Source organism: Artemia franciscana, chromosome 4, assembly GCF_032884065.1.
Source record: "Artemia franciscana chromosome 4, ASM3288406v1, whole genome shotgun sequence".
NCBI lineage: Eukaryota > Metazoa > Arthropoda > Branchiopoda > Anostraca > Artemiidae > Artemia > Artemia franciscana.
Window position 1 is genome coordinate 41,850,497 of NC_088866.1, and position 26,885 is coordinate 41,877,381.

At 35.9% G+C, this 26,885-nt stretch overlaps 1 protein-coding gene across 1 annotated transcript in view; it reads left to right on the forward strand.

Annotated features, from left to right (window-relative positions):
- LOC136026440 (runt-related transcription factor 1-like) overlaps nt 1-24,847 on the forward strand; it is a 70,211-nt gene extending 45,364 nt beyond the window's left edge. The window contains exons 3-5 of the mRNA XM_065703035.1: nt 12,703-12,825; nt 20,051-20,248; nt 24,321-24,847. Of these exons, the coding sequence (XP_065559107.1) occupies nt 12,703-12,825; nt 20,051-20,248; nt 24,321-24,529 (530 nt within the window). The 3' untranslated portion in view covers nt 24,530-24,847. The remainder of the gene's footprint in view (nt 1-12,702; nt 12,826-20,050; nt 20,249-24,320) is intronic.
- The last annotated feature ends 2,038 nt before the right edge of the window (nt 24,848-26,885 follow it).

The following is a 26,885-nucleotide window of genomic DNA, read 5'->3' on the forward strand; positions in this document are numbered from 1 at the left end:
GCAACGCGAAAGCAGACTTGCTGCTAAAAGAGAAAGTGAAAAAAGAAAGCATGCCGAGGAACTACCAGAACAACGCAGAAGCAGACTTGCTGCTAAAAGAGAATGTGAAAAAAGAAAGCATGCCGAGGAACTACCAGAGCAACGCAGAAGCAGACTTGCTGCTAAAAGAGAATGTGAAAAAAGAAAGCATGCCGAGGAACTACCAGAGCAACGCGAAAGCAGACTTGCTGCTAAAAGAGAAAGTGAAAAAAGAAAGCATGCCGAGGAACTACCAGAGCAACGCAGAAGCAGACTTGCTGCTAAAAGAGAATGTGAAAAAAGAAAGCATGCCGAGGAACTACCAGAGCAACGCAGAAGCAGACTTGCTGCTAAAAGAGAATGTGAAAAAAGAAAGCATGCCGAGGAACTACCAGAGCAACGCGAAAGCAGACTTGCTGCTAAAAGAGAAAGTGAAAAAAGAAAGCATGCCGAGGAACTACCAGAGCAACGCAGAAGCAGACTTGCTGCTAAAACAGAATGTGAAAAAAGAAGGCGGGCCGAGGAATTACAAGAACAGCAAGAAATCAGGCTTGCTGCTGATAGAGAAAGTAAGAAAAGAAAGCGTGCCGAGGAATCAAAAGACCAGCAGGAAATCAGGCTTGCTGCTGATAGAGAAAGTAAGAAAAGAAAGCGTGCCGAGGAATCAGAGCAATCTGAAAGTTATCGCCTGGCATTCAGGTACAACCCAGTCGATGATTATAGCTTGAGTAGCTGTGTTCAAATCGGGACAATGTCCAAAATTTGTCCCTATTGCAAGGCCTTGAAATTCAATGGTGAAACAATGGGAATGTGTTGCGCCTCAGGAAAAGTTAAACTTCCTCTATTGGCTGCACCACCAGAGCCATTGAAGACTTTCCTTACTGGAACTACGTCAGAATCTAAGCGTTTTTTGTCAAAAATCAGACAATACAACTCATGTTTCCAAATGACGTCGTTTGGAGCCCAAATCGAAAATCCAGATCAATTTATGTCTACTTTTAAAGTAAAAGGGCAAATTTATCATAAAGCAGGGTCCCTTCTACCATTATTAGGCGAGAATCATAAATTTTTACAATTGTACTTCATCAGTGATAGAAATTCTGAATTGAATGCACGTTGCGAAATTTCTCCCAACGTTGAAAGGACAATCGTTTCCCAATTGCAACATCTTTTCCACGAAAATAATAATTTAGTGCGTCTGTTCAAAACAGCCATCGATTTGATGCCTACTGATACTCATAAAATTGTTATTTCCGCTGACAAAACGCCTCCTGGCCAACATGTGCGTAGATACAATGCTCCGACTATCGACGAAGTGGCAATCGTTATGGTCGGTGATCAGTTTTTACCTCGAGATATTATTCTACATAAGCGAAACGCCCAGTTGTTAAGAATTGCTGAAACTCATCGATGCTACGATGCCCTACAATATCCTATCATTTTTTGGGATGGAGCCGACGGCTATCACTTTAATATTAAATTGATGAATCCAGCCACTAACAAAGAAATGAATAAGAAATGCAGTGCAATGCATTATTATTCCTATAGACTAATGATTCGGCAGGATGAAGAAAATTATATTTTAAAATGCCGTGAATTGTTTCACCAATTTGTCGTGGATATGTATGCAAAAATTGAATCAGAACGTTTGCTATATATCCGCCTGAATCAGACCAAGCTCCGCTCTGAACAATACATTCATTTGCGAGATGCAGTTATAAATGACGGTAATACCACAAACGTTGGAAGATTAACAATTTTACCTTCGTCATATGCTGGCAGTCCACGTCATATGCATGAATATGCTCAAGATGCTATTGCGTATGTTCGTCTCTATGGTCGTCCAGATTTATTTATTACATTTACATGTAATCAATCTTGGGACGAGATACTGCAGCTTTTACTTCAAGGACAATCGGCGGTTCATAGGCATGACATTACGGCACGTGTCTTCCGGCAAAAGTTGAAATCACTGATAAACTACCTTGTAAAACATGAAGTGTTTGGGTCAGTGCGATGCTGGATGTACTCAGTAGAATGGCAAAAACGAGGTTTGCCACACGCACATATACTAATCTGGCTACATAAAAAAATTACTTCAAACGAAATTGATGATGTGATTTCCGCTGAAATACCTGATAAAAATGTCGATAAGGGGTTACATGATATTATTGTAAAAAATATGATACATGGACCTTGCGGTGCACTGAACGAAAATTCACCATGCATGGCCAAAGGAAGGTGCACAAAGCAATATCCTCGACTTTTAGTACCCACAACAATTACTGGCAATGATGGTTACCCACAATATAGAAGAAGATCTACTGAAGATGGCGGTAAAACAGCAATAATAAAGAAGCGTAACGGTACCACCATCGAAGTAGATAACCAGTGGGTTGTTCCATATTCCCCTTTATTATCCAAAACATTTAATGCACATATAAACGTTGAATACTGTAACTCCGTAAAGGCAATAAAATATATATGTAAATACGTCAACAAAGGCAGTGACATGGCAGTTTTTGGCTTGCAGTCCGAAATCAAAGATTTCGATGAAATCGTAGAATATCAGGCTGGAAGATACATAAGCAGTAATGAAGCTGTTTGGCGAATTCTTTCATTTCCGATACATGAACGTAGTCCAGCTGTTGTTCACTTAGCGGTACATTTACAGAATGGTCAACGTGTTTATTTCACGGAAACCAACGTGCAACAAAGAGTCCTGAATCCACCGGATACAACATTAACAGCTTTTTTTTCGCTTTGCAAAAATGATTCTTTTGCGAAAAAACTGCTGTATACTGAAGTGCCTTCGTATTACACGTGGAATACTAAAAATAAAGTATTTGAACGTCGAAAACAGGGTAAGTCAGTCGACGGCCAACCTACCATCTTCAAAGATACCACGATAGGAAGACTCTACACCGTTCACCCCAATCAACATGAATGCTTCTTTCTACGCCTGCTTTTGGTGAATGTACCCGGTCCGACATCCTTTGAGTATTTGAGGACTGTAAATGGTACTATACATGACACTTACCGTAGTGCATGCCAAGCTCTGAATTTATTGGAGAATGACCAACACTGGGATAACTGCATCAATGACGCGTGCGAAACGTCAACCCCAAGTCAAATTCGTGCATTGTTTGGCATCATTTTAACAACTTGCTCTCCATCAGCTCCTACAGAGTTATGGGAAAAATATAAGTCAAAAATGTCCGAAGATATACTTCATCGAAAACAGTTAGAGACGTCAGACATGACTTTTGATTTTACACCAGAAATTTATAACTACACTTTAGTTGTTATAGAAGATATTTGCATAAGTATGGCAAACAAACCTCTTCAGGGTTTGGGAATGCCTTCACCTAACCGTATCGCTGCTGTTTCGACATGTGTAGAATTGGATCGTGAACAAAGTTACAGTACGAGTGATCTATTGTCGTATGTACAAAATAACATTTCCAAGTTAACGTCGGAACAAAAAGACATTTATGATACGATAATGCATTGTGTCGATAACAACGTTGGAGAAATTTTCTTTTTGGATGCGCCAGGAGGTACTGGTAAAACGTTTGTGATAAAACTGATTCTGGCATCAATTCGATCTAAAAATGATATAGCGTTGGCAATTGCGTCGTCCGGAATAGCCGCAACATTGCTGCCTGGTGGAAGAACTGCTCATTCCGCTTTGAAATTGCCTCTGAACTTGCATTCTACAGAAACTCCCACGTGCAATATTTCCAAATCATCTGGGATGGGTAAAGTATTGCAGCAATGCAAACTTATTATTTGGGATGAGTGCACAATGGCACACAAAAAATCGCTCGAGGCTCTGGATCAATGCTTGAAAGATTTAAGAGGGAATTCGAAACCCTTTGGCAGCACATTAATATTGCTTGCAGGAGATTTCAGGCAAACATTACCTATAATACCTAGATCAACTCCTGCAGACGAAATGAATGCTTGCCTGAAAAATTCTAATTTATGGGCACACGTAAAAACATTAAAATTAACTACAAATATGCGTGTCCGATTGCAAAACGATGACTCTGGTCAAACATTTTCAGATCAATTGCTAGCAATGGGAAACGGAAAGCTCCCAGTAGACTCAATTTCAGGACGTATACAACTACCTGCTGATTTCTGTAATTTAGTGACGTCCAAAAATGAATTGATTGAAAATATATTTCCGAATATTCTAAAAAATTATAAAAATAATAAATGGCTAAGTGAAAGAGCGATTCTCGCACCCAAGAATATAGACGTCCACGAAATCAACAATATTGTTTTGACCAAGATTCAAGACCAGGCAGTCCTTTACAAGTCAGTCGACACAGTTTTGGAACCAAATGAAGCGGTTAATTATCCATCTGAATTTTTAAATTCCATAGATCTTTCAGGGTTTCCACCACACGTGCTACAACTAAAAATAGGCGTACCAATAATATTGTTACGTAACATAAACCCACCAAAGCTTTGCAATGGCACTCGACTTGCCGTAAAAAAAACAATGGAAAACCTAATAGAGGCCACAATCCTGACAGGGCCTTTTGAGGGTGAGGCTGTTCTTATTCCTCGCATTCCCATGATTCCAACAGATCTGCCTTTTCAATTTAAAAGATTGCAATTCCCAATTCGATTAGCATTTGCAATCACCATTAACAAAGCTCAAGGTCAATCATTAGAAAAATGTGGTATTGATCTTAATACTGATTGTTTTTCCCATGGACAATTGTACGTTGCATGTTCGAGGGTCGGTAAACCTGACAATCTATTTATATGCAGCGAGAATTGGACAGCGAAGAATGTTGTATATTCTCAAGTTTTACGAAGTTAGTTGTATTTCGGAACAGACTGTTGTATATTCACAAGTTTTACGTAGTTAATTTGTATTGTATCTATCTATCTATCTATCTATATAAAAACGAGTTGTGTGTATGCATGTTTGTTTGTTTGTAAAAAGAACGTTTGCATATGACGTCATTATTAGTACATACGGCTTTGTATATGGACAGACAATGGGAAAGCCAAGAATGTTGTATATTCGCAATTTTTACGTAGTTTGAAACACATATATAAATCTATCTATATTCACAGGTGGGACACAGGGACACAACTACAATGGCGCGTAACTAATATGGCGCGTAACTAATATGGCGCGTAACGACTTACGCGCGCGGGGGGGCTTGGGGGGGGCGCGAAGCGCCCCCGCCAACTAGGTGTTGGGGTGGCGCGAAGCGCCACCCCAACAGCTAGTATATATATATATATATTAAATTTGGAAAGGAATAATGAGAAAAGTCAGGCTAAATTATGATCAAAGTTGTGTTAAAAATAAGATATACAACGCTAACATAGTTTTTCTAATTGAGAAGTCGGGAGCTCCGGAGTTGATTAGATGTCCTAAAGAAAGGTCTAGGTTTGGAATTTAGAGATAGCTATTTACCTGAATAGAAGTGACTTAATTTCCCCCTTTATTTTTCCCAATTGCAGTGTCTCTTAGAATCAATTAGACTCTGTGTCTGGGCTTGGCTCGTAAGGTAATCCAAACAGTGGCTTTAATCCGATTATTTGAAACAATAGACAAGAGAGTTTAATTGGAAAGATAATACGGTTTTTCAAGGCTTGTCACCAATATATTCGTTAATTTATTTGCGAGCATTTTACTTCCAACTTTTCTGTGTTCTTTTTCTTTGTTTAAATTAATTTACAAAAGAACTTTTTTTTTTACAAATGTATCTGATAAAAGTTTTGATTCAGCCATTCTGTTGAAAATAGTTCAAAGATAAAGATCACATAGCAAAAACTCAGTTGTCGACACAAACCCCCAGAGCCTGGGGGCATATATGGTTCCTATGGAGATGATGATCATATAAATTTTATTGAGGGCTCATTTAATTGGAAACTGAAAGTTCTAGTTCTCTTTTTAAGAGTTAAAAGAGATCGGAGGGCAACTAGTCCACCCCCTCCGTGCCCTATTTTTCTCAAACCCATCTTATAATAACTTAGAGATAGCCTTTAATTCAATAATTCAAAGATCATATAAAGAAAACTTTGGGGTTGACACCCCCCAGGCCCAAAGGCAGGCGTTGTAAGTCATGCTGGGGGCATATATGGCTCATATGGAAAGGATACTCGTTTAAATCCCAGAGAGGGCTCATTTGATTGGAAATTGGAAGTTCTAGTTCAGTTTTTGAAAGTTAAAAGAGATTGGAGGGCAACTAGTTCCCCGCGCCCTTTTTTCCCCAAATGTATTCGATAAAAAATTTTTAGATAGCCATTCTGTTAAAAATAGTTCAAGGGTCAGATAACAAAACTCAGGTTTCAATATAGCCCCCCAGGGTCTGGGTGCAGGCATTGTAAGTTACACCCTGGGGTCACATTCGGTTCTTATGAAAGGCGTGCTCGAATAAACTTCAGAGGGGGCTCGTTTGATTCGAAATTGGAAGTGCTTGTTTAATCTAGTCAAAGAGATCCAAGGGCAACTAGTCCCTCCCTCCACGTGTATTTTCTTCAAACCAATCCGATAAAAATTTTAAGATGGCCATTTTGTTAACCACAGTTCAGGGCCAAGGGGTCCGGGGGGTCCCCAGGCGCATTTGAAAATTTTTTTTGAGATAATGATCTACTTAAAAATAATTCAAAGGTCAGATAAAAAAATCAAGTGTCGACACACACTCCCCAGGGCCCGGGAAGGGGCTGTAAGTTACGCCCTGGGGGCATATATGGTTCTTATGGAAGGGATGCTCGTTTAAAATTCAGAGACAGCTCATTTGGTTGGAAATTAAACGTTCTAGATCATTTTTTGACAATCGAAAGAGATTGGAGGGCAATTAGCCCCCAATTCCCAAATGCATCCGATAAAATTTTGATATAGCCATTTTGTTGAAAACAGTTCAAAGATCAGACAACAAAAAGTCATGTGTCGACACAACCCCCCAGGCCCTTGGTTAGGCGTTGCAAGTTATGCCCTGGGGGTATATATGGTTCTTATGAAGAGGATGCTCGTATAAACTTCATAGAGGGCCCATTTGATTGGAAACTGAAAGTGCTAGTTCACTTTTTAAGATTCAAAATAAATAGAAGGGCCACTAGTCCCACCCCGCGCCCTTTTTCCCCAGACCCATCCGGTGCAAATCTTGAGATAGCCATTTTTGAAAAATAGTTCAAAAATTTGATAATAAAACTCCAGTGTTGACACAACCCCCCAGGGCCCGGGGGTAGGCCTTGCAAGTTATGTTCAGGGGGCGTCTATGGTTCTTATGATAAGGATGCTCGTATAAACTCCAAAGGGGGCTCATTTGACTGGAAATTGAAAGTTGTGCTTCACTTTTTAAGATTCAAAAGAGATCGGAGGGCAATTAGTCCCCTCCCCTCTCCATGCCCTGTTTTTCTCAAATCCATCTTATCATAACTTAGAGATAGCCTTTTTAAAATAATTCAAAGATCATATAAAAAAAACTCTGGGTTCGACACAATTCCTTCAGGGCCCCGAGTAGGCGTTGTAAGTTGTGCCCTGGGAGTATATATCGTGGTTATGGAAGAGAAGCTCGTAAAAATTTCGGAGAGGGCTCATTTGATTTAAAATTGAAAGTCCTAGTTCAATTTTTATGAATTAAAAGAGATCGGTTGGCAACTAGACCCCCCCCCTCAATGATATTTTTCCTCAAACTCATCCGATAAGAACTTTGAGATTACCATTTTTTTTTCTATTTTTCTCAAATCCATCTTATCATAACTTAGAGATAGCCTTTTTAAAATAATTCAAAGATCATATAACAAAAACTCCGGGTTCGACACAATCCTTCAGGGCCCCGAGTAGGCGTTGTAAGTTGTGCCCTGGGAGTATATATCGTTGTTATGGAAGAGAAGCTCGTAAAAATTTCGGAGAGGGCTCATTTGATTTAAAATTGAAAGTCCTAGTTCAATTTTTATGAATTAAAAGAGATCGGATGGCAACTAGACCCTCCCCCCTCAATGATATTTTTTCCTCAAACTCATCCGATAAGAACTTTGAGATTACCATTTTGTTTAAATATTTCAAAGATATTATAAGGAAAACTGCAGGGTCAACACCCCCCCCCCTCTCAGGGCCGGGGGCAAGTGCTGTAAGTCAGGCCCTCGGAGCATATATAGTTCTTATGGAAGGGATGCTAATTTAAACTTTAGAACTGTGAAATACTTCAGAAAATTAGGCGCGAGAGATCCTACAAAAGTATCATCATGGTTGCAGCAATAGCTGCAACCTAGTAAAGAGTGAACCACAGTCAATAGTAATAGAAATTTCTAAAACGCATTTTGAATATGTTTTGAAGTCCGAGTACAGATTTAACTTGATAGTAAGATTTATTACAATAATGAACTGATTTGGGATTTAAAAGTATAGAGATTAAAACGCCTCAAAAATGACCACGGATCGAAATGAAAAGTGCCCCATTGTAAGCGCCATTGTTGAAAGTCCTAAATTGGCTCTGGAAACCTTCTGTCTCTCACTTCTAACAACAATCCCTTTTGTATGGGTAGCACTGATGCTTCTCCTTTTTTCTTTTTCTTTTTCCAGGGATGATCGTATCGAACCAGTAATTGTTGAATATTGGAGGGGCTCATTGGACCGAATCCTGCAATGTCTAGTGTCCTTTTTGCATAATAAAATAATAATAATAATTTATTTCTTACCCACAAAAACCCTATAATTGTATTAAAATGTGGAGTAAAAACAATGAAATACAAACAAAAAATGCAAAACATACAAAAAACAACAATAATGACTATAGAATTTTTTTTTACATTAAATAAACAAACAAAATTAAATAAACACACACACACACACACAAACGAACTATAGAGAAATAAAAAAAACATTGAATACAAACAAGAAATTAAATTCACAAAAAAAAGAAGAAAAAGAAGATAAACCAACGAAAGATATCTATAGAAAAAATTTTAAAAGATGACTAATTGGAGATAGCCCATCAACGATAACGGTACATTAAAGTCCTGCTTTCTGCCATTTTTAGCTCATAAAGGACCAGAATGTCCGGAAATACAAGTTCTAAAATAGCTATAACTCAAGCCGTGTTCTGTCAAGTGCTATTAGTACTTTAAAAACCAACGTTTGACTTAACACTGAGCTTGCCATAGTTTTCTATATAAATTCTATTATTTGTACTAAAAGTAATTGATACCATAGACGGTGAAAGACTGTTGAGAACCTTTGTGAAGTAAGATTTTCTCATTTTCTGCAGGCTGCTTATGACCTTTTCTGCTCCTAAAAAATTATCATATTTTGTGTCGGTTTTATGCTACTTATATATAGGAGAATATCAAAATTGAATTTATTTTAGGTAGTTTTATATAAGTGTATCTTGTGTAATCATCGAAACGATAATTTTGTAAGAATAATCTAGGTAAATTTTTTTTTTTTTTACTAAATAGTTCGATGACTGCCTCCATCTAAGTTTTTTTGGCTCTTTTGACTCTTTTTCGCCGATTTTATAATTTGGTCTGCTATTAATTTGCTTTGTTGCGTGTTTATAGAAGTTTCTTTTGTAATATGTTTAGTAAGTAATACATGTGTTATTTTTGATGAATACATACATTTAATAGTTTTCTTAATATTACAAAAAAATGAAAATTTTTAGCTACTATTTGGTTAAAAACCACTAAAGAAATAAAGAAATAACACTAAAGAAATAAAAATCATAAAGAAATCTGGGGAAGGTAAACAGGAATGGTGTGCAAAAGCACAGGATGGTTGGCCCCCAGCCCCCCATTGCACTTCCTGGCTGAAGGACCAAGAAACTGAGATCAGCACCGCCGTTAGGGACTGTAAAGTCTAACGCCGTATCCTTTTTTTATTTGGTTAACTGACCGAAACAGACTCTAATATACTAACCCTAGCGATGAATCTACAAGGTGGCACTCTTTTCTTCCTCCCTTTGTTTATGTGCAGTTTACTCCATAGGAGTCAGGATTGCCCTTCTAAACTATTTATAAAAAAGGTGGATGTCAAGTGACATAAAAAAACGGGTGTTATTCGTTGCTATACAGACAGAAATATCATTGACGTGTGGTAATAAATTAAAACACATAAAATAATACACCAAAAATGCATAGAGGAGGCTAGTCCACATCTCTTTGAGGATAAAAGGAATGAAAAATTACAATTAAGGAAATTTCTGATTTACAATTTGGCCCGGATCAATCATCCCTTTAGTACGGGAATGCAGCATCTGTTGTCAGATTCAATCTTTGATCAACCCTTCGTTTTCTAAATAAGATGTATCCAAATTCAGACATTTAACAAACTATTCAGTGACCTAATCCTTTTTTAAATATCTTCAGGTAGTGACAAACTCCCTGCCATTTCATACCAAAAATTGCTTCTTCTTTTTTTTACAAGTTGTAAGACGTTTAATTAGCTTTTGAAAATGTTCTGATATTTTAGTAAACTTTAGGGAGTTTTTGTTAGCTTCAAATCTGTTAATAGCTTAAAGGAAGTTTGAAATAAGAGAGTAATTTTCTTTAATTTACCCTCCTTTTATGCGCGACGAAAACTTACAAAATATTTAAAGTGTTTTCAATTAAAACGGGTAAGAATAATAATTGCATTCTTGTTTTATGGCAAAATTATATGGAATTTGCAAGTATCTAAAGAAGCAGAAATCTGTAAGACAGGTTTAATTACAAATCATCTTGTGGTAAATCAATATTTTGCTATGAAATCAGAGAGGGGAGTGAGGAGGTGGTCGAATGGGAAAAAGAAAAGGAAAAAGATAGATGGGAAAAGGGAAAAGATATACAAAACTGAACGACAAAATGCAGCTTTATCCCTCTTTCTATGGCTATAATGAGAGATAGCTTGAAATGATTAACAAAAGCTCTGTAGATGACGGATGTCAGATTGCCAAAGATATTGTTCTTTTCGGCCAACCATCCAGTGACAAACGATAAGCAGGTCGACCGAGAATTGGATGGAAGGAAGTCGTAAGGAAGGGTTCGAGGGAAATTGAGATTTTGGGATGGGTATAAAGAAAGAGGCTTTAAATAGATTGGGATGGAGGAGGGGTCTGTGTAACTATTTTGGCCTCAGGTGGCTTTCTGCTGCAGTGAATTGTGAATAGTAGCAGTACTAACAGAGATAATTGGTAAATCAAGGATTTCAAGAAAGAGAAGGCTGTCCCAGGCTTTTTTTTGGGGGGGGGTGGTTGATAGAATCAAATGATTGTACGTGCGATCCACATAAAAAGTAAGTCTAACCAAATCAGAGGTGCCATTGCCACCCTCAGACCCACCACAGATATTATCACAGGACGCCGCTTACCAGAAAAAAACTAATTAGTATCAGTTGAACGGTATTTGATCATATGCTTTTGATTCAGATATTCCAATAGGGACTTCTGGGTAGGAAAATAGCACTGAGGAAAAGAGGGTTTCTCTCTATTTAAGTTGCGAGACCACGTAGCTGTTACTATGTTCATATCAAACAAATGTCTTGATACAATCAGTCGAGAAAGATTTTTCATCCTTCTTACTTATCCATCCTACAGACGACACCCCATAGTGGCTTTCACTAGCACTGATTCTGGTCCTAAGATAAGTAGGACGGATAAGTCAAAGGATAAGTCCTCCCCCCAATGTACAAATATATTGCCCAAACTTGTTTCTAAATTATTATGTTTCATCATATTCTGGCATAATTCATTAACTAACTCACTAATAGCGTGTCTCAAGTGTTGATCTGGGTATTAAGTTGATATTTTCTGGGAATAAAAAGAAAATAAAAAGAAAGTAGCGTCATATTCATTATTTTTTATTCCTTTCAAACATAATTATCGTTTTTCGGACTATGCATAAGTAAAGGTGTACTTTAATTAGTCACTCTTGGAATATCTGCTGAAACTATTTTTCCGCTCTTTAGCTTCATCGGTAGGGACGATAAAAGGTCCTGATCCATGTAGCAGCGTTACCTCTGGTACAATACTTAAGAGACAAATCGATGTTATATTCATATTTTAGGAGCTCTCTTGACATGTCCTCTCTTATAAAGGGATTAATCAGCCTTCTAGCCTCAGTAATCTGCACTAATATCAAATATAGGCCAAACGCTGCCGTATTTACTCATAGTAGGGTGCTTCGTTTGGAAGCAGTCAAATAGGGCTAATAAAAATTGGATAACCAAAAACATATCTATCGAATGAGTTTGTAATTGTCGCCTTACGACCATCCATTAGGCCACGCTTGCTGGTGGAATAAATAAAATGAAACCAAACATTACAATTTTTAGCCATATAGTACTCTTTCTGGCATTTTAACTTCCAGGAGACTGATAGTGATCATAAAAATGAAAAGAAAGAAAAAAAGACATTGAAAGTGATCATTTTTCTGCGATGTCTGACACTGTGCTCAAGCCCTGTAAAAATTAGATTCATAGAGTGGAATAAAACAGAATCATACACATTAAGTGAACCTCTTATCACAATTCTTTGCCAATCCACAAAACCCCGAGCACTGGTTAAGAAAATATGCATAACTTACAGAATTCATTGACAAGAAAAATCAGTTAGTAGCTTTTAGGCTTGGGTTCTTTCTGTTTTTTTTTTTTTTTTGCTTTTGTATTGAGAATTGCTTTGTCTTCTATGTCTTTCACATGTGTCTTAACAGTTCCTTTTTTTTTTACAGGATCTATTGTATTTAGTCCCTATAGCATGGACACAAGACTGTTTTCCTTAATGAGAAATAACATTGATCCTTTATCAACTATAGCCGTTGATGCTGCTTTACAACTAAGATTAAACTCCCGTTGTAAGTAGCTACGTTTTGCCTTTTCATCTTCTTTCGGAAAAACAAGTATTTTTTTTTTCTTCTTTTTCTGGGCTAATTTAAATGATGGGGATGATCCGTCAATCAGTTGGAAACATTCATCTTCGTTTAATCGTAAAATTGTTGATCAGTTTTCTGCAGGTTTTATTTTATAGATTTTTATTTTGTGCTATTTTACAAAAAGATATTATCAAATAATTGTAAAAACTAATATTCTTGATCTTTAATTCTTGATCTAAAACAGATCAAGAATTAAAAGCTATAAAATTAGTTAAAATTAAAACAAACAAAAACTATTATGAATCAATAAATCTGGGATTCCCAACGTGGGGCACACGACCCCTAGGTGGGACATGGGAATATTTTGGTGGGTCATGTGCAGAACATGCACCCTTCTATTAACAATACTCTTTAGCCTTAATTAAAAAAAAATCATATGCGGCACAATAGTGCTGCCTAAGTAAAGAACCAAGTTGGTACAATGTATTAGTTTTTTTATTATTAATTTATTTTTTTTGGTTTGTTTGTCTAAGACCGGGGCACTTCGTATTGAAGGAGTTGTCGTAGAAACTTCAGAAAGGGCTCATTTTATTGGAAATTTAAGGAATAGTGTCTTTTTGTAGTCGAAAAAGATTGGACGGCAACTAACCTCCCTCCCATACCCACCATTTCCTCAAACACATCCAATCAAAATTTTGAGATGGCAGTTTTGTTCAAAGTAGCCGAAAGGTCTGGAAATATTCTCATTGAAGATGAACATCTCCCTCCCACCCCCGAGAGCCCTCAAGACAAGGGTTGTAAGTTATTCACTTTGGGCATATAAGGTTTTTAAAGATAGCATTGTCTTAGTAACTTCGAAAAGGGCTCGTTTTATTGGAAAATGAGAAGAATAGTGACCTTTTTATTAATCAAAAGTGATCAGAGGGCAAATACCACCTCCCCCTCCCACATCCATCATTTCCCCAAACACTTCCAATCAAAATTTTGAGATATCCATTTTTTCAACATAGTTGAAAGGCCCATAAAGTATGTCTTTGAGGATAACAAGTCTCCCCCAGTCCTTGGGGCAAAGGTTATAAGTTATACCCTGTGGGCGTATAAGGTTTTAATACAAATTGAGGTCATATGAACTTCGGAGTGGGCTCATTTGAATGGTAGTCAGAAGCTCTAGGGTCCTTTTTAAGAGTCAAAGTAAACGAAGGCAGCTATACCTCCCCCCCCACACACACCCACTTCGTATTGTCCCAAAATGCATCTAGTAGAAATTTCGAGATTGCTATTTTATTCAAAATAGTGTACGTATCATATAACAAAGCTTTTGGGATTGAAGCAAAACCCCAGAGCCTGGGGGCAAGGGTTGTAAGTTATGCCCTATGATCATGTAAGGTTCTTATGAAGGGTATGGCTGTATAAACTTAAGAGGAGGCTTATTTGGTTAAAAATGAAAATTTCTGGTTACCTTTTAAGAGCGAAAGTGATGGGGGGCAACTAGCCCCACTCCCTCCCTCGACTACCCCTTTTCACCAAATGAGTCTCATTAAAGTTGTGAGATAGCGATTTTCTTAAAATAGTCCAAATTACATATAACAGTACCTGACAAAACCCCCAATGCCCCGGGGATAGTCAGGGGGCATGTAAGGTTTTTATGTAATAGATGGATGTATAAACTTCATTTGTGGCTCATTTTATTTGAAATTGGAGGTTGTAGTACTCTTTTTAAGAGACGAAAATGATATAAGAGCAAACCCCCTCCCCAAAGTTTTTATAAAAAGAATGGTCGTATATACTTTGGAGGGGGCCCATTGGATTGGTCAGTCGGAATTCCTTGGGCCCTTTTTAAGTTTCAAGGTGATTATAGGGCAGCTATCCTCCCCCCTCTCCAACGAGTCGTGTTTTTTCCCGAAATACATTGAATAAAAAATTTGAGAGGGTCTTTTCATTCAAAATTGTCCAAAGATCATATAACAAGGCTTTTAGGGCTGATACAAGCCACCAGAGCCTGGGGGCGAGAGTTGTAAGTTATGCCGCGGAGAATTTAAGGTTTCTAGGGAAGCGATGGCTGTTTAAGTTTAGAAAGGGCTCATTTGGTTGAAAATTGGAAGCTCTAGTTTTCTTTTTAAGCATCAAAAGTGATGGAGGGCATTTAGCCCCCTCCCCTCCCCAAAAACACCTTTTTTCACCAAACACACTCGAGTGAAATTATAGATAGCAATTCTATTCAAAATATTCCAAAGAACATATAACAATGCTTATAGGATTGACACAACCTCCCTGCGCCTTGGGATAGGGTTGTAAGTTATGCGATGAGGGCATATAAGGTTTTACGGAATGGGCTGTCGTATGAACTTCTGATGTTTTGGACTCTCGTTTGATTTGAAATTGAAGCTATAGTGCCCTTTTAAGAGTCAAAGTGATTTGAGATCAAGCAGCCTCCCCCCTCCACGTTCATCATTTCCCTGAACACCTCCAATCAAAATTTGGAGATAACACTTTTTTTCATCGTAGTTGAACGGTCCGGAAATTATGTCTGTGTGGCAGACACCCACCCCCTAAACTCGGGTATATAACTCGGGGGTGTATAAGTTTCTTATAGAAAGAGCGGTCGTAGGTAATGAGAAGCTCTAGTCCCTAGAACTAGAAGTTCTAGTCTGGATGAACTAGAAGTTCATCGTGTGTTGAAAGGGATGTTGAAAATAAAGGTGTTGTTCGCATACTGGTACTAATTCTACTACCGCTACTAGAACTATTGCTACAGAAGCTAAGGGTATTAACTAAATCAAAATGAACTATGATCATGTAGATTGTCAATAGTGTGACAAAGCAGTATCACAATAAGGGCTTACATTATTAAGTAAGACCTTTCAGGGTACGTTGTGACAGATTTTGAACTAGCCAGAAAACACTATGTATATACTTTTGATACTACTTCTACGGTTACTGTAACTAATGACACTATAGGCATTAAGCTAAAACGTTTAGGGGGAGTTATCAATTAAACAAAAACTATACACATGCAAGTATTAAAAGAGCATATAAGCAATATCATAGGCAGCGCTGCTCTATCATAGCAAGTAATATCATTGATATTTTGAGGAAGCTAATTTGATTGGAAATTCAAAGTTCTAGTACCCTTTTTAAGAGTCAAAAGTGATTTTATTGGAAGTGTTGGATAATTTTCCAAATACCTTCAATCCAAATTTAAAATAGACATTTTTTTCAGCATAGTTGAAAGGTCTTGTAACCATATCTCTAGGGCGATCGCTTAGGTCAACTCCCCACAGTTATACAATTTGTCAATTATGTTTAAAAACATAATTGTTGCCTTAAGATTAAACTAAAAATAAATTGCCAATAAGGTATCTCTGCAGTATCCCTAGAACGACTGAGTGTATTATGTTTAAACTTTCGGGGCTCCTTCTATTACTGCTTCTGTTATTCAAATTTAACTAAATCAAAAGAGTGTTAGTGTATCCAAGCTGTCAACGAGCATAGATAGATAATTTTGCAAATAGTTTCAAGTTTTTTTTTCAGGTCAACTAGAGGAGGTATAAAACAAAACAAAACACTATGATTTGTGTCCAGATTTTTAAAAGGGTGAATGCTGTAAAAATTGCTGAAAAATTTTCTCCAGCATGCAAATAGCTGCCGAAACTATAAATTCCTAAAGAAAAACCAAAAAGATTTAAATTATTATTTTCTTTTTCCCTGAAAAGACTATGTCAATATAAAACGAACAGAAAGTAATTAAAAAAAAAGAAACTTTTTCCACAAAATGAGTTTTCAAAGAAAAGAAAAGAACTCAGTTAAACCAAAAATGAGCCAAAATAAAATCAAATAATCTACCAACCGTAAAACTACCACAATCAGCATAGATAAATAAGTTGAAACCAAAACGAACAGAAATTAAAATAAATAACCGAGTCAAAGTCAAAACGAGGAGAAATTAACATGAGTAGGGCTCAAAACCCCTTTGCCTTTTCAAGGCCAGAACATAGCTTGTACTTTACCGAAAAAAATAAAAGTTTTCACTTTTATAACTTATAAACTTATAATTATACAACTTATTATAGCCACTTTTATGACTTATAGTGTTATTAACATTTTAAGGAATAAATATGAACATATGTATATTAAACAGATAACGCACATTCATTTGTATACGAGGATGGGATCAGAATTTTAGAAATGCCTAGGTGTGGCATGGCCCAAAATCGGTTGGAAACCACTGGTCTAAACGAAAAGAGGTGAGATAGTAATTCCTACATCCCCCCCCCAGAAACTTACTAATACCTATATTTGTGTGAAGGACCATGGAAGGCTAGAGTTAGACAATCTAGGCATTGAAATGCGGTCTTTCAGGCATACGATACCCCCTCCCTCCTGCACAATACTCTATCCACTATAACTTAAAAAAGACTTTTTCAGATTCTGACCAATGGTCTGTGTTGCGGAGGTACCAATCTTCTGATTCAAGGCCTTCGCCCAAGAATGCAATACATGGTTGGGGACAAATCATCTGACACTTCCCGTGTTTTATTTTATGACTATTATTTTAGTGACTTGAAAAAAAAATCTATTAATATTATAATCTGTCGGCTGTATCCTGAAAGACTTTCAATAGTTCCTGACCATTTCATATAATGATTTTTTGTCCAGACAGTTTTCATGTGTTTCAAATATGAAAATATTATCAGCTCCAAGTGGGTCCAACTTCATCTAAAAAAAAAATGAAAAAATAAAAAAAAAACTATTTTAAACGGCACAATTTTGATTAAAGCCTGTTTAAAAAAAAAAAATTATTCATCCTAAAAATACGAAAAGAAAATTAGGAGTCCAGTTTTCGGTGAAAAAGAATTCAGTTTTGGCAGCGGATGACAAATGTTTAGGAAAAGAATTGTGGCTGACAAATCAGCAAATAAAGGCCAAAAAGAGCTGGGTTCAAACAGTTTATGAGGGTGTAGCTCTCCTTTGAAAGTATAGTTGTCTTTGGTGGTAAACAAACTGTTTATTTTTGAAACTTTACTTACCAGAGGGGTTGCAACATTCATCTTGTTAGTTTTGCAAATCAGTTTTGCTTTTCTTTTTTCACTTTAACTTTGTCTCTATAACCTGCTATTATAATTTTTTTTTTTTTTTTATATAAGACCATTCTTAGGGTAGCATCAAAATTAGACAATTTGCAACTGTAAATCTTAAATCTTTGTTTAAAAAAAAAATAGTTTCTGGGCCTCGAACAGACTTTTCCAGTTATAACGGATGGCTTCCGTACCATCGCACGTTAGATAACAGTGGTATTGAGGTTGTTTCATATATTTGCTTTAAGTAGTCTTAAGTATTTTTGTTAAGCTTGTTGATTTTTAAATTTCACGTACGCTTATTAACGCGATGAGATTATTTCACGAGCCAAACTTCTCAAATACAAAATAATAACAAAAAATTAAAATACTAGTATACATAATACAAATTCACAGATAGGGACACAAAAAGTGCTCTGATCTTAAGTAGCTGAATTATTCTACTCAAAAAAACTAGTTTATATTACAATATAGTTTATTATAATATATTAAAAACTATAGCTGCAAGACAAACTAAAAAGAACACTAAGCTCAGTGAGTACAGGTAGAGGGGCATACAATCTTAGGGTTATGGGTTGTCTGAAAGGGAGAGGTGGGGAAACAAAATACGAATCAAATATCAAGGTGTTTAAGAAATATAAATGGGTTTTTGAACTAACCAGGAAGCAAAACACCAAATTCCTAGCCCCAAATATTTGATTTATTTACTGGTGTGAGATGGAATCTTTGTCAATCACCTAGATCATGTGATCCTACATCTGAATCCGAGTACCAGCAACTGAAGGGTATTACGCTGATTTCTAAACTACCACAGTTTAATTTCAAGCAGCAAACTTCCAGGAGGGAAAACCACTTGTAGCCAAAATCGCTGAATTTTTCATATCTGAAATAACGAACACGTTTAAGAGAATAACATAAACGAACCAAAATTCAAATTCATACGTTTTATTGAGCTTCAAGATCCAAGAGTATAAAAAAAAAAAAAATTATACGTATAAAACACACCTAGAGGACTATTTGAAAAAAGGAATCAAGTTAATAGCCTGTTAAACTTCCTTCTGGTGATTATGCATAAAATTCTGATTGAAAAAATTAAATTATCACGAGGGGCATCAGGATTTTAGAAATGCCTTAGTGAGGCATGGTCCAAAATCGGTCGGGAGCCACTGGAATAAATGAAACTTTTGAAATTACTACGGATGAATAAATAAATCTAAATGAAGAAAATCTTAAAGTGAACAGAACTTGCACCAAATAGGAGTGAGACTACCAGTCTTCCAAAATCCCTTAAAGACTAGTGTAATTCTCTATTTATTTTTTATTTGCTTACCTGTTTAATCTGGTATAACAAATAAAAAAAATGGACGACATAAACTTTCTTTAATCTATGCATTTTTTTGATAAATCACATTATTGTATACTGTCGGTTTTTGGACAAGTGTTTTGTTCATAAATTGCTCTAATAACCTAATAACTCTAATTATTTACATGAAATTCTAGGAAGTTTTTAAACTCTTTTGTGTACAAAAAACATCAAATAAGAGGTTTTCTTTGCCCGTCTGCAAAATATTATTTTCTGGTCTTGCCGTAGATAACCCAAACAATTAAGATTGCCAGCTTGCAGTTGTCCCACTGAGAATAAAGAAACCAAAAAATCACTGCCATCTAGTGACACTATACTTTGTTGCATACTTAAGTATTTGAATTTTATTTTTTAATCTTTTGTGTTTGATGCTTTTCTCTCGTATTAAATCTCAAATAGAATTTATTTTAATATTTACGTAAGAAATTCTGAAGTGCATGATGATTTTGGGATACTTACCTATGTTGTAAATATGATTATGTGCAGAACTATTTTCACCTTGATAGATGCATGAGTGTTGTCAATAATATGGCTAGTTGAAACATCAGTAGGTCTTATAAAAGACACTATGAAAAAGGTATATCCAAACACTAAAAAAATTGGAACGTTCAGAATCAGACTTTATCATGGGTGTTGTTCCCTTTTACTTGTTTTAATTGTTTGTCGTGTTTTATCTACTGTTTACTTATTTGCATTTCTTTTAGGAAACATGGCACAACGCCAAAAATTGTGTTGTGGCGTGAAAAATTGTAATATAATTTTATTTTAGTTCCGATTGGAAAACCAGATGATATTACTACCAACTGTTGGTCTCTGTATAGACAACCACCTTTTCAATTTGCTTACGACCCATTACCGTCAGTTTCAGCATCTTTGGGACAATCTATTGGGTTTTTTACAAGCAATACATCAGCATTGAGTTTGATAGATGTTTGGTCAAAACTACACAGATCTCGACAAACAGCAAGTAAGCTCCTCAAAACATATTCTTCCTAGAATATTTAATCACTAAAAAAACACATAAAATTATCTTGACAACAGAGTAAAGAATCTGCATTGACAACAACTTTTTCAAGTTGCTTGTGAACCATTAATATCAGTTTTAGTGTATGTTTGATAATCTGTAGTCTGCTTAATAACATTACTTCTGCACTGGCTTTAACGGATGTTTCGTCATTCATGCTTAGATTTCGAGAAACAGCATGTGAGCTTCTCAGAATTTATTCTTCTTAAAATGTATGATCGCCGGAGAATCACCTAAAATTACTCTGCTAATAGAGAACAGCAAAAAAGAAATTATTTAAATTCGATGATTTAGTATACAGACAATAAATTTTAAAATTATTTTGCACGTCAACTAAGGTCAAATCCTCAATCTAGATCAGATGAATATTGCTGATGTCTTTGTTTTTTTTGTTTTGTTTTTTCTTTCAATAATAAGTTTTGTAGCAGTGTCGCAGTCATCGCATAATGTTAACTACTTAACGTAAATATTTAAAACGGTCTATGATTTTTTAGAAAGAAAGAAAATTCAGAAATAAGTTTATATTTTTACAAACCTTATAGCCCGTTCAGACACACGAAAAGACGCTCAAAAACCGATCGGTACCATGGGAAAACCGACCGGTTTTTCCCATATTAATGGGCTAGGAGTTTTTTCTAGTTTCTCTATGGTACCGATCGGTTTTTCGTGTGCCGTTGAGCAAAAATGAGCAAGTATTTTTGAAAATGGAAAGCGAGTCAAAATGGAAAGCAAGTCAACTGCTAAACACAGAGAAGTTCAAGATTTGGTGTTTCTTATCCAGAACTATCAGTTTTTATCCAACTAAAGTAATGCTTTGTATAAAACTAACACGAATAAGGAAGATATTTGATATGAAACGCACTTGGCTTAGAGACTTTCTGTGTTATCTGAATTGTTGTTAACTACACAGAGACTTTCTGTGTGTAGCGTGTTATCTGTCCGTTTTAGGAAAAATTTTGCACCTATCGTTTCAACACTTTCCCCCTGGTACCGATTGGTTTTTCTCATTAGTTTTCCCATGCTTGTGAACAAACCATTGAGTCTGTCTTAGCTATTAGCAAGTTTTTCTGTCTTGTTCATCATTGCTGCGATCAATATTTTCTTTGAGAAATAAACATATTCACTGTAATTTTTCCGTCAAAATGTAATCCTTCATGCCCGGATGACTTTAAGTTTAGATTTCTTTTTTTGAAAGTTTTGAATTGACATTGTAATCTTTGATGCAGTAAACACAAAAAAAAAATCTAAAGGTTTTAGTCTTTTTAATTTGTTAAATATGACTTGGATCCACTATTAAAATTTTGAATGGTAAGCTGATTTTATTAAATCAAAATATGTATAGAATTTAAAAAAAATGATAACCATATTTTGTCTATTTTTCGAAAAGTCTTTATATTGATACACCCTATCTTTGACAGTGAAAAGTGAACATAATATTCAGCCTCAGAATTGGATATCAACTCAAGGAAAGATCTTTGAAGAAGAGTGAAACAAGAACGAGTATGACGACCAAGTTCAAAAAATACAGCGAACGTCCCAAATATTAACACCTCCTCCAAACTTTAACATTCTTTCATGGGTGATTAGGGCTTTACTGAACGAGACGTTGAATTTTGATAACGATGTGAATGTTATCCCCTTGTTTAGTTTTCTGCCGATATAGGCAAGCTCTTTTATAAGTCTGGAATGATGCATATTGCATGAAGAGGGTGTAGACGAGAGAGTGACTAAAACATTATTGAACGATCTTTGATCTGCTTATAAAATAAACATCCTTTTTACAAACATAGCCGAAATCCAATCTCGATTTTTCCTACTGACCTTGATGGTATCATAAGTTTGTTTGAAATCTCTTATAGAAGCAAAAAATATTAATGATCTTTTTAAATAACTAAATCAAAAAAACTAGTTTTTCTTAGCTAGAAGTAAGGAGTGACATTAAAACTTAAACCGAAAACTATAATAAAAAAATAACTTGTTTTTTATTTAATTTTTGAACGTTTTTGAATTAATGCATGTTTTGATTTTGGCTCTCCACACTTGAATAATTAAAACGAAATTTGCCAATTAATTTATTTTTTTGGCTAAATCGCTTTCTCATAATTTTGATCAGGCAATTTTTAGAAAAAAAAGGAGCGGGGGAGTAGGCCTAGTTACTCTCCAGTTTTTTGGTTATTTAAAAAGGGAACTAGAACTTTTAATTTTTACGAACGTTTTTATTAGTAAAAATATACATAACTTACGAATTAACTTACGTAACGAACTTCTATATTCATATGTTTTATTACGTATATGAGCCCCCCCCCCCCCGTCAATACCTTGCTCTTTACACTAAAGCTTAAATTTTGTCCCAATTCCTTAAGAATTACCCCTGAATTACAAAGGCCGTAGAACAAATAGTTGATATTAATAAAGTTACTTTAGCGGAAAGAGGAAGGTGTTGGGAATAGATGAGCCCCTCATATGTGTAATAATTTCTTTTCCTTTTAATTTTTAACGCTGCTCCTTACTTTCAGTTGAAAAAACTTCTCATATTTATTTTTTCTTTGTCTTTTATAAAAAATGCTAAAAATCCTGCGCCCCCTTCATGGAAATTATCTTCCACAATGACAAATTCCTCCATGGAAAGTTTCCCCCTCATAAGCCCCTCCCCTCAACCCCTACCCCCCCAACAAAAAAAAATCCCTGAAAGTGTCTGTAGACTTCCCAATAACCACTACAATAAGCAAAAACTGGTCAAAGTGTGTAACTTGCAGCCCCTCCCACTGTAAAAAAAGTGAGTAAGACGGCACTATACCCTTAAGGTCCAAAATGGCGGTGCTGATCTCCGTTTCATGGCCCTTCAGCCAGGGAGTCCAATGTGGGTATGGGGGCCAGCCATCCTGTGCTTTCACACACCCTTCCTGCCTACCTTCCCCAGATTTCTCCAGGTACCCATTTAGAGCTGGGTCGACTCACGCCACTGACCCCCGTCCCAAACTAAATAACTGGTCACAACTGGGATTGAACCTTGGCCTCTTGGACAAAGAATTCCCACACCAGCGCGCCAACCACTCTGCCAGTCCCTGTGGGAGGGGTCCCACTAAAATATGGCATAACTGAAATATGAAATTATTTCTTAGGACAGAAAAGGAACAATTAAAATTGACTTGATTATTTTCAAAACATACAAAATTGTACTTTTATTGCATACGGCTAATGTTTGAAATAACAGAGTTTCTACATAATATTTTGTATCCGCTTGTTTTTTTATTTTTGTTGGGCAACCTACTTTCTATTTTAAATCATTAACTCATCATTGGATGGACCTCAATGGTGCCAGTTCCATGGAAATTTAGAAAGGGCAAATTTGTCGTCTTTTCAATTCAGTCAATGAAAATACCAAAAATGAACATTCTTCAATGAAAATATAGAAAAAAACTTTTTTTCAATCTCGAGGGGGGATTAAGAGGTATAGGTCCCCCTTCCTCCATTGACACCACTCTGAGCTCCTGCACTCTCCAACGCCATTGGCAGTAATTACAGTTTTTTTAAATAGTATTTTACTCTTTACGGTAAATGTGTTTTCAGTCTCATGTGTCCCAGGTGTTTTCCGTTTCTTGATTTTGTTATCCTGCATTCAATTTTGGGTGGGAAGGGTTTAAACAAGAGGGACACATGGAAAAATACAAGGAAAATCTATAGTTTAAGCTTGACCTGTACACATTGGGGGGGGGTCTAAAGTGTAGTGGAATTACAGTCAAGAAATGTCTTACCTCATGTCAGAAAATGCAGCTTTTTCTGGATTTTTCTTTAATTTAAGATTCTAAAGTTTTTAAGTATGATGATTTTAGATCACGACTCATAGAAGCACAGGTAGATTATTAATAAGCTTTTATTTGTTTTATATTTTTCAATTCGATAGACCAAAATCCATTTTGTTCAGGATTTTCTCTTGATTCTTCAGTCATTTCTTTATGTTTGCGTCTAAACTCCTACTGCTTTCTGTGCTTAATTCCAAATTCATTATTTTTAGTAGTTCCTACCTCTGGCTCTACAAATAGTAGCCAAGAAGCAACATCGAGTAAACACCATCAAGCTTTTGTGACTTCCACAGCGCTATCTTTGAATTCAGCGTTACCGTCTCACGCCTGTAAAAAGAAAGATAGCTCTGGAGAATCCGAAAAAGAAACTTGTGGGAGTAGCAGTCAGAATTCAGAAAAAAACTTTTGGAGACCTTACTAGTATCATAATGTTTTTGTTGTATATGAATAGATCATGTATATTAAGTTTTAATAACTAATTTATAATTTCAATATAAATAAGTTGCGTTGTTAAAAAATTTTCTTAACTTTCTATTTCTAATTATAAATGTCTTCTGTCGTCCTAAGTCTCACATCCAATCTTTGTAGTGTTTCCATCCTAGTGCCGTCGAGGATTCATTAATCTTGTTCTGAATAAGAATTATATATAGCTCAAAACTATTGAAAATTATGGAAGAAACGAAGTGGATATTTTTCTGTTTTAATCTTCTTTTTTATACCAGGACTTCATTAAAAGTAAGTTGAGTTTAACACAGTGTAATGAGTAACTATTTAATTTATGTCTACAAAACTAGCTTTAATAAATTAACCAGTGATATTTACCACCTTCGGTAGAATTGTAAAAGTCAGTGCTTTATTGAAAACACAAAAACTGACTTAAAAAAAAAAAACAAAAAAAAAACAGGATGTTCTTTTCGGATCAGAAAATTCTATGACTAGCTTATACAAAATAAAATACTAATTCACAATTCTCTCAATTGTTTGTCAGTGACCATGACATCGGTTACTTTGAGTATACAATTATAATTCTTTAAAAAAAAAAAAACTCAAGCAAGCTTAGTTTTCCCTATAATTTTCACTTTTGCTACATTAATGTACGTAATAGAACATGAATATACGCCAGAAATAGTTCAAATACTCCTTAAACTTTCCCAAAATATATGTGCAACTTTTTTGTCACTTATGTCCCTGGAAATTTGTTTTTAAAAATTTCAATTATGTTCATGAAACTAAAAAAAGGGAATTTTTTCCTTAGGTAGTTTTTTTTTTTTTATCAGAGCCTGTTGTTTAGCTTTTGCTTACTAAAGGAGATTGGAGGCGCGGTAAACCAGAAGAAGGATTGTAAACCTTCAGTCTAAGACTTTCGACCTGGGAGATTTTAATAATATCTTTATCATGCTTCCCAACCTTTCCTCTTCGCAAGTTGTAATATGGCAATCCACAACGGAGTTATAAAGACAATCGTACAATGAGTACGGGCAGGAAAGCTGTTAAATGTCTCTGTTACTTTGCGGTAATCTCCTAGTCCCGGAAGAATAAAATTAGAAGTAAAGATTGAGCTGTAAGCCAACCATTTAAAGAAGTGACCTGGAAGTGACTGAGGAGATTAAAACCTTCAGTAGAAAGTTTTAGACCATGACAAATCGATTGGCTATCTTAGAATCCGTGTTTTCTGGAATTTTGATACCTTATGGCAAAAAAATTTGTGCTTTGTGAAACAAAACGGTAGTTAATGCCACTTTGCTGTTGAACGGTATCTTTGTTACCCAAAAAGTTCATCGTCTGCTAGTCAGATATTGACAATTTTGGTAGTCACTGCAGTATTTGTGTCACCATTTTCGAATTGGAACTCAGTGTGGCATTCTTGTCACATTGTAAGGCTTGATCCGCAAATGTGCAATCAGTTTTCATGAGGGGGGGGGGTTGATAGACTCAAACTGCATGTTTATGGTTTTGGAACATGACAAATCGATTTGTATTTCTGGGAATTTTGACACTGTTTGGGCAAAAATTTATATTTTGCGGTATGAAGTGACAGAAGAACCATTTTGTTGTTGTACAATGTGTTGTTACTTAAAAAGGTAATCATTCGACAATTCTCATAAACGGCTTATCATAAACCTTGGTAACTACTGCAGTATTCATATTAATATCAACTGACGATTTACGAACACGGAACTCATCGCAGCATTCAGGTCTCTTTTCAGAGCCGTTTTTCTAAAAAGTGCTCAATAACTCTTGTTTAGCGTTTTAATACCATCGAAAATCGGTTGCCTTAGAATCGGTCAGGATTTTCATTCTCTGGCATTTTGACTTATTTTGGGCAAAGATTGTTTTTTGATGGCACAAAATGGCTAAAAACCCTACTTCTTTTACGCTTCGTCTTTTTCGTTAATCAAAAGGGCACTAAATATGGCAGTTTCCTTTCAAATCAGCTCTTTTTTAAAGTTGTATGATCACTGGTTCGACACGATCGCACGTGGCGAAAAAAATATGAGATAACTCAGTGCTTCCGATGCACAAAAGTCACTTTCCTTGTGATTCAAGGTGGGGGAATACAATTTTTCTGTCCAAAGTTTTTGACCATGATCATTCCAATGGTACTATTTTCCACTGCTATCCAAGGCCATCTTTGAGGAGTTTCAGGATCCTTTCCAAATTTCCGTAAATTTGTTTTCGCACTATAATCGAAATTATCAAATAGTTACCATACCTAAATCTGCTTTAAGTTGCAAACTGTCTCCAGAGACAGTTTTTTTTTTGTTTTTTTTTTAAAT